General features: G+C 39.7%; 1 protein-coding gene across 1 annotated transcript; it reads left to right on the top strand.

The window, feature by feature from the left end:
• Positions 1-8,777: 8,777 nt before the first annotated feature.
• Positions 8,778-10,370, top strand: LOC122661846 (scarecrow-like protein 15). Its single transcript, XM_043857352.1, has one exon. It carries the CDS (start codon positions 8,778-8,780, stop codon positions 10,368-10,370), a length of 1,593 nt encoding a protein of 530 aa, XP_043713287.1.
• Positions 10,371-13,477: the final 3,107 nt, after the last annotated feature.

Below are 13,477 nucleotides of genomic sequence, written 5' to 3' on the forward strand. Positions count from 1 at the left end.
TGTTAATTAAGTATTATTCTAATTTTTTTATTTTTGATGTTTAACTATTATTCCAATCTAAATCGAGCCATTTGTTAGTTAATTATTATTCTAATCTAACTTTGGCACTTTTTATACCTTTAAACAGTTGCAATACAATCTAAATCTCATTAGGTTTCAAGTCTGAGATCTCTTGTTCCTAGTCTAGTTTAAGATTCTTCCTCGCACGGTCTAGCTAAGCAAAAAACAAAAAAAAAAAATCATGCCTTTTTCCAAATTAAATTTTATGTAAAGAAATCTATGATTAGAATACAAAATTTTTTTTTTTTTTTGAGAAAAAGAGAAGAGAGATAGATAAACACATGGACTTGTTATTTGTATCATAACGATTTTTTGTCCTATTATGTTTTTTTATATTGTTCTTTTTTAACTTTCTTAACTTTCTGAACAGACAACAAACAAGGTTTAAAATTTATTTGTATATGGTAATCATATAATTGAGATATGACATTATTATTTGACGCATGGTATATTTAACAAAATATCATCTATCAAATGGTTAAAATAACCAGCGGGAGATCCTCCTCTGCTGATTTCCTTTAATAAAATTTTAGTCTTTTGTCCCAAAAAAAAAGTTCTATCAAATGGTTAAAATAACCAAAACCAATCTATGTTGAAGAAATATATGTAATACTATCAAAAATGCATTAAATTATATTGTTCCTTGTAAAATAAATATAGTCAATATACACCATTTTAAAATAGGAGTGATATGATTCACAAAATGTTTGGGATAAAGTTGAGTTTGTTGTTGTTGTATAATTCACAAAATATAGTGAATAATCGTCATTTTCACAAGGTCACGATTTCTTGTAATGTTACAAATTTTGGGCAGGTTTCTGTGATAGAGAATTTATATTCATGTCACAAATGAGTAAAGAAGTTTCAGTTTTAGCATATTTCATGCACTTCAAAAAGAAGGCACAACAGAACTTCCTATTGTAGGCTTTATAGGCCAACAACGTTATCTTTTTTTGACAGGTTGAGAAAAAATAATGGATCCTGTAAAATCATAAAGGGAGAGGGTTTCTTATGAGGGTAGTATAAGAAGAAATCTACACACTACAATCAATGAGGTAAGAGTGTCAATTTGGGACCAGAACTGGGAATCGTCCTAGAACCCTCCCATTAATAAATGGGACGGTATTGGAATCTGATTTGGTACCGAAAAATAAATGGGACGGGATGGTTCTAGGATGAGATTTCCAATGGTACCAACACCAAAATACCAGTTAGGTACCGAAACTATGAGTACCCTTTCAAAGGGTATATTTCATGTTATTGCATTGAAGGTATATGGCAGTAGTTTGATGTATTTTCGTATATTTTCTCTTATGGAGATTTTAGCCAATGGACTTTTAGTTCCATTTCTCTAAACTTGTTTTGTGAATGCACTAAAACCATATATGAGCTTGTTTATTTCGTCCTTATTAATTTTTAGACATTGTTTTGAGAAACTTACATGTGATTTTAAGGAGCTTGAAGAAGTAAAATCATAAAATTCATCTTGAGTTCATACTCTAAGTTGCTTTCTAATAATGGAACCATCTCGGAACCATTAAAGTTCTTATCCCTTTTTTACTGGGCCTAGAACCATTTAGGAATTGGTACCATCCCATCGTGTTAATAATCGGGACTGGGACTTAGGTTTGGTCCCGTTTACTAAATGGGATGGTACTGGGATTGACACCTTTGATACCAATACCAGTGTGGACCCAACCCAAATACCGGAAACCGTCTCAATTGACACCCTTACATTGAGGTATCGAAAAATAGTCTCATCCATATGAGACCCACATGATCAAAATATATAAGAAAGAAAAATATTAATATGGATTCCACTGCTTATTACGTGAAGAGGGTAAAAAAAAATCTATATGGAAAAGTGTAGCAATCTTTTTACCAACAATAAAATAAAACTTAATTAAGCACATGTTCAAATATTACCAATTTTATGGCAATTATCATCTAAGCATATTGTTTTGTTGTTATCCAATCGGCTATGCATAGATGGGTCTTGTATCTATTTTGAAGTACACGGGCTTGACGCGTATAGTGGAGAAGGGTTGAAGAGGAAAAGGGGGGGCTTGTGAGTCACAAAAGAAGGCATTGAGATTCTAATATATGTATAGGCGATAGCCATCATCAATCAATATTAAAGAGAGAGAGATGGTTATCGATCACTCATTTCCCAAAAGAAAGTGTTTGGCAGTCGTGGAGCTTATTTGGCCATGTTAAAAGCGCTTAAAAGTGTCACTTACCTCACATATGCCATCTATCCCTAACCTTTACTACGTATAGTCACACTCGTATCTTTTCATTCGCTTCCACTTCTTTAGAGCCACTACTAATCGCATCTTCTTGCATAAAATCATAATTCACACGTCTCACGTGTATACTAGAGGGTTCTAAGTATCGGTATCGTATTGTATTGATTGTATCAATATTGTTTTAGATTGATATGGATACTGATATGAATTGCTTGTGTTGCACAAAGAAAGATGCGAGGTTTTCCTTTCTGCAACACAAGAAATTGTATTAGACATGAAGAACTCGGCAAAAATCTTTCTTGATTGACTCAGTGATTGATCCTTTTCTTATGGCACTATGGTCACTATTTATACATGTTTCCCCTACGATTCCCTTTTGAAAGACGCGCGAGATTGTTTTCCTTCTTCTTCGGATGATTGAGTCATTCTAGGCTTTAGATTCCCCTTGGAGGAGTGATTATCTCCTAAATTTCAGCTATTAGGAGTCTTTCCATACATTGAATGCGGTTAACATTCTTAACGCCATTTGGATTCTTTCCAACTAACTTTGTTGACGTGTCTATCCACGTTTTACTTTGCCTCTTATGATACAGGAATAGGAGTCTTCGAAGGAATATGCTTCTTGGGCCCCACTCTTCCACGTGTCACCTAGCAACTGGTTGGATACAATATGTTGTATTAGGTTACATCAACTAAAAAGGGTTTTTTTGATCTCGAATCAGCCCAATTTGTATCGAAATCAGTATCGGTACCAATAGTGATTGGTACGGTACTTGATTTCATGTTTTATAACATTGGTTTGGTGCATAGAGAGAGAGAGAGAGAGAGAGAGAGACCCCCTTTAAGAAAAGGTTTTTTCGTCTATCTCCAATAAGGTTTGAACCTATGACCTCCCAATGTTGTTTTTTGTAAAGCAAAGGAGTGGGAATTGTTTAATCAATTAATCCTACATTACTTATGGAAGAGGCGAAGAGCCAAAGAGCCAAAGAGAGTAGAGTAAGGTATATATTGTATGGAAGAAAGTTTGTTGTGCGTGAGCATGGCTCCCGTGCTAGTGCCCATGTGTCTGTCTCTCTCCTCTTCCTACAAAATGACTTCCTTGGTCCCCTTGGATTAATCCAAAAGAGAGGTACTAATTGGCTCTCGTATAGGTGTAGGAACTACACTCCCGGATAGAGAACACTTCCCCATATTGTATAATAGGAACCACAAGGATAAGGTTCCTTGAAGAAGGTTCTTTCTCCTTTCTTGTCTCTAGGGTTTGGTTTCACGCAAGAGCATGTTGAGCCAGGTTGGTTGTGGCAAGATGAGGCCTTGGTTCTAGTCTTCTTTTTGCCAACATCGGCCAAAGAGTGCTCAAGGTCGGTGTTTGTCAGGAACCTTACCAGCATACATTATTGCTCTTTGTCTGATGTTGAAAGTGCTTTTTTGATGTCAATGACCTTTTGTTGTGTGCCATCCAGAATGCTTTGGACACTAGTAACGACTAGTTTTATATGTCTTCTTTCTTTGAGAGACATATTTTGAGCTCCTTTGGATAAGTGCATCCGAGAGGTAGAGATAAATCTAACTGTTCTAAACCCTCTCTCCTCCTCACATATTCTCTCCAACCTTTACTTTGTTTTGCCTAAAATTTTTAATGTTTTGAGAAAGTGATTTTTGTCTTGGTTGATTCCCGAGTGTGTCATGACATAACCTAGTAAGTGAGTGCAACAGCTACTGGAAAGGTCTATTATGATTGTTTCATCTTGGAGGCTAATTCACATTACCTGAATTGCACTGTAGGGGGCATCTACAGTCTTAAGGAGACTAACCGATGGCACTACTAAGCCCCAACGTTTTCTCCTTACATCTTCAAGTTTCTTGTTGCAGCAGATGCATACAAGGTTCATGAAGCATCACCATGCTGCAGAAATTTTTGTTGGTCAAAAACCAAACAAGCATTTCTAAAGACTTTGATTGAATTAGATTATTTAACCCATGCATAGTGCCTTGTTATTTTATTTATTTATTGATTACGAGGGGTATCCACACACATTGGCCCGACTAGTCCCCCTCGGCAACAGGACGACCACCGCGCCTACTGTTGCACTAAACCTCCATCACAGCGGCCAATTGGCTTGAGATTGAGTGATGGTTGATCCAAGGAGGTGAGGGCAATGGGATTCGAACTTAGGACATCTAAGTTTATGGCTCGCCCCAGCTCGCTACTACGCCAACACCCCTTGGATTCATAAAGCCTAGTTTAGCAGATTGGGTCACTTGACCCCTACATATATAATTCCACATGTGACATTTAGGATGTGAAATAGGAAATATGCCAGTTACAAAATAGCCATAAAGGTTGAGGCAAGCATAAATTTTTTTGTTTTTTGTGCAAACCCTCTCATGGGGTAGAATTTTATTCATCCTCAAAAGAGAAAAGTCTTTTATAGGAGGGATTAGGTCCTTCGGAAAGGAGTCCCAAAACCCAAATCTAGGAACAGAGAGTGTTCGCTTAACAATCTCATGAGCATGAGTATTTTTCAGCTCTATTTACAAATATAGTCACAAACCTGAAAAGTAGGGCTGCAACAGGTTTGGGTTGGGTCGGGCCTTTTAAAACCTCAGCCCAACCCTGAGTCCCCTTAGTTGGACTCAAACCTTGCCCGACCCCTAAGTCAAAGCTAGAAAAATCCAACCCTAACCCGCCCTCAAGGTCGGGCCAGGTTGACTATAATTGGCCCTGACCATGGGGGGGGGGGGGAGAGAGATGCATGGGCTGGCCAGGATGGGAAGAAGAAGAAGACAGAACATGAAGAAGAAGACAGGGTTGGGTTGGGTTGGGTTGGGTTGGGTCGGGCTGGGCTTAGTCCTAAGCCTCAACTCTGGCCTGGCCTGACCCAGTCCTAACTTAGGGCCAGAAACTCCCAACCCTGACCCTCCCTTAGGGCCAGGATATCTCAACTCAGGCCCTATTGGGGCTCAGGTTGGGCTCGGGCCGTCAGAGCCAAACTTGCACCTCTACTAAAAACTATGCTAAAGATCTCTAGTATCACTGAGGTCAATTGAAAACTCTGTCGATGTTATATCTATCATAGTGTAATAAATAAGCACTTAAAAATCCGAGTGTACACGAACCCGATGAACTCCAACAACCTAAGCCATCTTTAAACCAAGTTTGATAGCAAAGACCTCGCCGACCAAGACTGAAGATGGAAACGTATGTTTAATTGCTATTTATCCCAATTTACCTTTCTTGTTTAGCAAGAAACAACCAAACCCCATTGCATTTGGTTTGGTTGAGAAAGATGCATATGAAAAGAGTAGCCAATTAAACAGCCTCCCGATAGGACTACATAGGGATCTCAAAGTGATAGAGGATGCAAATTATGTCTGTTGCAAATGCTTTAGCTGCTGTAGGTGTTAATTGTGCTAATTTAACTATTTGGGAGATCCCCCTCCCCTCCTTTTTGCTTTTTTTTTTTTTTTAACTTTCTGATGCTTGTTGTACTCCTCGTCCTAAAGGTTTTATTCAATAAATTTACTATTTACCAAAAAAAATAGACAAATTATGTCTGTTAATTAGGCTAAGGGGCACTCCTCCTTCCGTTCAATGATAAGGATTGTCAAAGATTACTGCTAAAGGGTCTTCCACCATTCATCAAAACTGTAATATAATAAAGCAAACTAAAACTTTACCATGGCCATCTCTTGCTGTGTTCTCTGTATCGATCAATCTATCACTTTTTAACAATCCATCCATGTTTCTACATGTGTCCACCTCTGCTCTTTCCTTCCCTGTATGCGTTGGTACAATTCCTGTATTTCTGATTCTTGCGAAGTCCCTACAAACTGGAGTTCATAAAGGTTGGTACATATTGAGAGTGAAGTAATAATTTAGAAGCCTATCCTATTGCTCACCATTTGGGTTATAGTTATCATCACCAAAGATCAAGAACTTGGGTTTTGATCAGGTTTCGATCTAGCTGAAATTGAGTTTTGATCAAAACCAATCGAAATCAGGTTGAAACTTGGGATTTTTTTTCCATACATGGGGAAACTTTGGTTAGAGGAGTTTCTGTTGAAACATGGTCGAAACTGTCAAAATAAGGTATTATATAGGCCTAGTTCAAGGTGGTTCAATCATGTTTCGATCGAAACATGGTCAAAACTAGTTAAAACCATCGAGTTTTGACCGAAACCCTAGATTTTTTAAAATCACCCTTCAACTCATCTCAAAAACCTGCAAAATCGAGTTAACTTAGTGGTTTCGACAAGTTTCGATCAAGTTTTGCTTCCATGGTCATCACATATGATGACACATGATTCCCCATTTGACAACCTTTGGTACCCATTAAAGGTTAGAAAATGGTCATTCTCTTGGGTTGAAGTTTGAACTGAACTAACAAGTAAGAGCTGAAGATCTTGAATCCATTTATTGATCACATTTAATAGAACCAAGGGGTTGGGGTTTGATTTTCTATAGAGCAAAGCATTACGAGCAGCCTATAAGAAATAAAAAATAATAGCAAGGACAGATAATAACAAATGTCACTCAATCTTTGTTCTACTTTTACAAGAACAATAATATGGATCAATAAGTAGAAAATGAGCTACCTTACTCTTAATTCATCATACACCATTAAGAATTTTTCACAAAAACATAAGAAATTTATGATAATGGATTCTTAGATGCCACACATAATTCCATACTTTAGGAGAGGATTGTCTAAAAGTAGTATCAATTTGAGTTTGAGATTAATCGAATAAGCCATTTAACAATAATTTTAGTAGAAAAAACTTCAAATTTACTAAATGGACAACCAAAAATCCTCTGCCACTGATGAGCACAAGGGAATTCGAATGAGAGCATTTGCAACATTACTTAGGAGTCAATGCACACACCGGATTATTATCCTCTCCAATTCCTAAAGCTCAGTGGTGCGGCAGTGCTAGATGGAGATGCCAATACATGGCAGCTCAGACATCCAAGCACTACCATGTGTCCGGGCTGCCACATGTTAGCATCTCTATCTAGCACTGCTGTACTGCCGGGTATAAAGGAATTAGAGAAGATAATTTTCCATACACACCTGATTCCATCGTAACTGAAATAACCCGTCGATCAACAACAAAACTCTTAAATTAACGAGATAAGAAATCCATGGGTCCATCCAAATTGAAATATTTGTTCCTCTACATACTTACTTTCCTGCATGCCAGATTCTGAAGATATTGGTATCACCTTAGTAAATACTATTCCAAACAATTGAACCACTAGCACTTGCAATAGTTTGATGAAATAGATTGCTCTTAGAAAAGTACTTCCCTTTAAGGATCTTAACCCACAACTAATTAGGTCAAGTGATTAAATACCATGCCAATTTAATCTATAAGGCTTTATTATGCAACCTAGTACCCCCAATGGCCCACACTCTCTCTCTCTCTCTCTCTCTCTCTCTCTCAGGTAGGGTTTTAAGAATCGATATTAGATATAGGATCAGTCCGATATCAATTCAGATAGCCCTGTATCAATCTTGATGAGACAGATTTATCATTGATTTTCAATTAAGAAACAAATTTTTACTTTTTTACCCTTGGCTCCTACTGATCCATTAAAATAGGATTGCCCCACAATTGGTATCGAGACCATCGATATTGATATAAATCCAGCGATTCAACCAATCCGTAAAAAGACCCCATTTGTTAGACAGAAAAAATGAGATGAGAATGTTGTTGAACTATATCCTACACTGTAATGGATTGAAAAACAGAGGTTGTTCCAGTATCAACACTTTCCCACCTCAATTCTCTCACCAAACCTAAAACCTAAGTTTAAACCATGGTCGGAGGCCCCAACCCAAAAAACAAACTTTGTGAGACACGCGTTCATCCATGTCCCACCAGGCACCAGTACCTGGGTGGGGTGGATCCTTTCCTGATATTTATAATCGGATGAAGGTTATAACAGGAATAAGATCATGAGTTGGTGGACATGGGAGATGGAAATTGAGAGGAGAAAGAGGATGGAGGAATAACTTCATGTACAAGCTTTCTTTCTTTGTCTCAGAGCCCCAGAGGCCAGAGATGAGTGAGTGAGAGTGAGATAGTCAAAGAAGAAAGGTCCATCCATCGATCTCTGACTTGTTTCTTTGAATCAATGTCTCGTCTCATCATGGCCAACATACACTCATCCTCACATACATCCTCCCATCCCACTATGCCGCCATGAACGCACGCAAAGATAAAAAGCCAGCAATTATAACGATGAAAAGCCCACTCCCCTCTTTCTCCTCCTCCTTTGCTCCTGGCTCTCATTCCAAGAAAGACAAGAAGAGAGTACTCTTCGAGGGAGAGACAGGGGGAAGGAGGCAGAAGTAGAGCACTTGCAAGCCTGCAGCTCTTGTTCTTGCTCTGCGCCTTCGCTGCCCCTCGTCTCTCTCTCTCTGACTCTCTCACCCGACCAACCTACAGGATCAGATAGCCATGAGATCTCCCTTCACCAGCACCCAGCGTGACAACCAACCCCCAAAACAACCCCAGCTCTCCTGCAACACCACCACCACCACCACCACCACCAACCATAATCCCAGCTTCATTAACACTGCTTCCTGCTACGAACCCACTTCCGTTCTCGACGTCCGTCGCAGTCCAAGCCCAGTTACGGGTGCACCTGATTCAGTTCTATCTTTTCCGGCGGTTCCGGCCGTCTCTTTGGACGACCCTTCTCTCCACTGGGACGACCCTTTACTGCATCATCTTCCGCTGTTGCAATCTGAGGATTGGGATTCCATTACGTGGGGTTTCGGCGAAAAAGACGATTCTGCTTCCATGTCTTCCCAAAACCCCAACCCCCCTCACGTCTCACCGTCTGACTCCTGTTTCCCTGTTTCTTCGGTTGAGCATCCTGATTTTAATGCCTCTGCTGTGTTCTCTTCCAATCGAAATCCGAGTTTTGATTCGAACCACGACTTCGATTGTGTACAGTTGGATCAGCTCATTAGAGCTGCTGAATGCTTCGAATTAACGCAGTTGCAGCTTGTTCAGGGGATATTGGAGCGGCTCAGTCAACGTCTGCATTCACCCGATGGAAAGCCACTCCAAAGGGCTGCCTTTTACTTCAAAGAAGCCCTTCAGTCGCTTCTCACCGGCTCCAATCGAACTTCGTATTCATCTACTTCAGCAACATTTCATAAGATTAGAGCTTACAAGGCCTTCTGCGAGATATCTCCCATCGTTCCGTTCGCTAATTTCAGCACTACTCAAACGCTCCTTGAGACTCTGAACGGAGCAAGTTTCATGCATGCCATAGACTTCGAGATTGGTCTCGGACTTCAATGGGCGTCGTTCATGCAAGAGCTTGCGAACAGGTCGAAAGACTATAACCTTCATCTACCGGCACTCCGAGTTACTGCTGTTGTACCAGAAGAATCAATAATTGAAGCGGAACTCATCAAGGACAACCTTTATCAGTTGGCAGACGAACTCGGAATCCGTTTCCAGATAGCATTCCTGAGCGTTCGTAATTTCGAAACGGCAATGTTCAATGCGGTCAGGTTCGTCGAAGGTGAGACGATCGCTGTCAATCTTTCGCCGGCTATTCTCGGACATCTCGCTTCGCCGGATTCCATCTCTCGATTCTTCTGTCTTCTCCGGCGTATCGCACCCCAAATCGTCCTGTTCGTTGATACAGAGGGATGGAGAGAAGCAGGACCTCCTTCGTTTCGCCGGAACTTCATCAACGGTCTTGAATTGTACTCTTCGTTGCTGGAATCGCTCGACGCAGCTAACACCCGTGGCCTTGATTTCGTGTGGTTAATCGAGAGGTATCTTCTGCGGCCCAATATTTTCACGGCGGTTGCTGCGGCAAGAAATCGCTTGCCCACGTCGTCGTGGTGGGAACTGTTCGCCGCAGCTGGGTTGTCTCCGGTGCCGTTCAGTGAGTTCACAGAGTCTCAGGCCGAGTGTCTGGTGCGAAGGGCCCAAGCCAGGGGTTTCCATGTGGCGAAACGACAGACCTCGATTCTGCTGTGTTGGCACGATAGAGAGCTGCTCGCCACGTCAGCTTGGAGGTGTTAGCTGAGTCATCATTCTTACTGACTCTTCCTCCTTTATAAAGGCTTGGATTCTCTGGGTGGATTGGAACTTGGAAGTAGAAAAGTAATTGGAGAGAACCCAGTTTCTATAGTTTCAGTTTTGTTCATAGGGCTTACGTGGCAAAGTGGTCTTTTACATTTTAATTGTACAAAATCCATTTTGTAGTAATTTGTCCTTTAAAAGAAGAAAAAAAAAAAAAAAAAAGTTTATATTGTTCATACTTTTGGTCCTCCCCTGCTCTTCTTTTCTTCTTTCTTTTCTCCATGTCTTTTGCTACTTTTTATCCCCTGAACTAAAGGCAAAGTATGTACAGATGAAGTAAGAAGCTGTTGATATGAACTCTTCTTCTCCTGCTTTGATCTCTTTTTCCTCCTTTTTTTTTTTTAAATTTAAATGAATCTTGTACTAATGGTTTAAGTATGAACAGGGGAACTGTGAAGAAGGCAGCTGTTGATGTAGTTTCAGGGTTTAACTTCAACTGGTTGGAAATTATGGAAGGTAAAGCATTGGTGCTCTGCACTGTTCTATCTACCTTACAGTGGGAAAACCTACTCTTAACTCTTTCATATTGTGATTAAAATTGATTGACACCCTCAGTTATAGTCTTGTTAGTGAGATATTGATACATAAACTGGAGGTTAAAGAGGGAATGACCAATGGATGATAGAGAAAACTAGTTTTCACTAACATTCCGGCATTAGAGGGTTGCCTATTCTGCTAGCCTCACTTTAGTTGGATCTGGGTATTGTTTCTCCCCTTCAAGTGTTATAAAAAATTTCCTTAATTTTTACTGTTGTTGCAAATGTTCTATGAGAATGTGCAGTTTGTATAAATGTTGTTTATGAGGATCTTATAGTTTAAGCTTCAACTGATATGGTGTATTTTGAGTTTCTACTCTTTACTCTTAATGAGAGAAGGTATATGAATTGTCTGGTATGAATCTTGTGAGGTCAATCTGTGAATGCTTCTGTGAAACGAGTGGTGAATTGTTCTAATTTCTCACTTCTGCTCAATTTAATGCGATTTAGAATAGTTTTACATACTTAAAGCTCCTCAACTTGTTTAATTTAGAACCTATGATACTCGTAATGCTGAAGGAATTGGACCTACTTATACCATAGTTCAGGTAAGGTCCGAACATGTATGTTTGCCAAAACCAACACATGTAGAAGAAAGCCTGGTTGTGGTTTGCCGGAAGCCTATAGTTTTTAATGTTTAATTAATTTCTTTTTGATCTGAAATGTTAACTTATTGTAACAAACATGATATCTCTTTCCTATTTTCTTCCTGTTTCTATTGTCAATTATAGGGTGTTTCTATTGTCAATTATAGGGGAAACCATATGTATACCATATAGGAGCTCTAACACGGCGGACTATCCAAAGGGGGACATGGGTGGATAAATAATTTTTTAACAATAGTGGTACCAACATGAAGTGGGGGGGGGGGGGGTTATAGAGAAACATTGATAGCGGCAAAGGAGAGTCACAAAAGAGTCACCCACATCAAACATCAACAGATCATCTAACCAGCTTGATTCTTCCCCGCGATACTTCAAGGAAGAAATCTGCCCTGTAACCCTCTTATCCATTGGTACTTCCATTAATCCTTCCTAAGGCTACCTTTTTTTGAATCTTTCCAAGACAATGTCTAAACAGCGATCATGACCCACACACAAGCACCTCTACCATCACCTTGACACATACAGAATGTTTGCTTGACTGGCTTTGCTGAGAGAGAGTGACTTACAAAATTAAGTTGCACCCACATTCAATTATACACCACCTAGGAGAAAAGAGGATTATTCAGTTCCCTGATTTTTTTCCATAAGTTTTTGTATCCTTAGCTTTTAGGCTCTAACAGATGTGGAAAATCATGCCTACTATATACCTTGTTTTGCTTTGTTTGGTGCAATTGATTATACTTCACCATGTTCAGTTTTGTTGTTGGAGATTCAATTTACACATGAATTTTCTAGACCAACTATGAATTATATGTCATTTGTTGATTTTTTTTTTCTTGGGCAACAGCTTTAATTCTTATTGGATGTAGATTCTCTGGCAGGTTGCTCATATTTCTTTTTTTTTTTTGAGAATTAGCTACAGATTTTGCTTTTGCTTTTGATGCCAGAATTTCCATGTCTAGCTCTACTCCCTTTTTCTGGGATGGAAGAAATGATTTCCCCCTTCCTATCTTCATTGTTGAGAATTTTCCTTTTCCTCTGTAAAACTTCCAGTGTAACTAAAATTTCCCACATTATACCATTTTTGTTGAACTTTTTATCTGTTTTTGGTTGATGAATCACACAACTACCATTGTGATTCTTTCACTAGTCCCCTTGATGTGTTGAATTTCATTCTCAGGCGTATAGCGCACTAGGGTTTAGAAGAAGTCAGTCGAACTTGAGAGTGCACTCTCGGTTGAAAGAGCCATTGATGATCCAGAAATTTGACACCCTTAAACCCACCCCCTACTAATTCTTCCTCCCCATTTTGCCCTCCCCCTCCTCACTTTGCTCCCACCCTGCAAATTCCCTGCTCTCTCTCTTTCCTACCTCCATCCCTGTTGTCGATGCTGTTCAAAAATGATTACAGGGTATGCAATGTCTAGAAACATGGATGCTACTCGGTCTTTATCCCGCCGAAGCGGAACCTCTTCACATAGGAGCTGATGATCACTGGTTAAGACAATGTGGGTCAAATTAATTATGCAAGGAAATTCTTCATGTGGATGAGGGATAAGCATCGATGATGTTATCTACACAGCCATGATCACAGGGTATGTGAAGTGCAGTGACATCGTAGTTGCACGGTCGTTATTTGATGTGTGGGAAGGTAGAGGGATGTAGCTTCATGGAATGCAAGAATCTCTGCCTACTCTGAGATGGGTTATTTGATGAAGCCCTCGGTCTCTTCCGCCTCGTATTAAAGAACAAGGGGGTTGCAGTGAGTGGGCTTGGGGAGAAATTGTTGGACAAGTGTGTGTCCATCAAACCCGGTTCGGTCCAGTTCACCTTTGTATTGAACTTTTATATATTTTAATTTAATATTATCACATGCGATATAAACATTTTGAGCATTATGTGTCCG

This window comes from Telopea speciosissima, chromosome 5, assembly GCF_018873765.1.
Source record: "Telopea speciosissima isolate NSW1024214 ecotype Mountain lineage chromosome 5, Tspe_v1, whole genome shotgun sequence".
Lineage (NCBI taxonomy): Eukaryota > Viridiplantae > Streptophyta > Magnoliopsida > Proteales > Proteaceae > Telopea > Telopea speciosissima.

Excerpts from the sequence above, each read along its gene's own strand:
- LOC122661846 (XM_043857352.1), top strand. The coding sequence starts at position 8,778 with ATGAGATCTCCCTTCACCAGCACCCAGCGTGACAACCAACCCCCAAAA.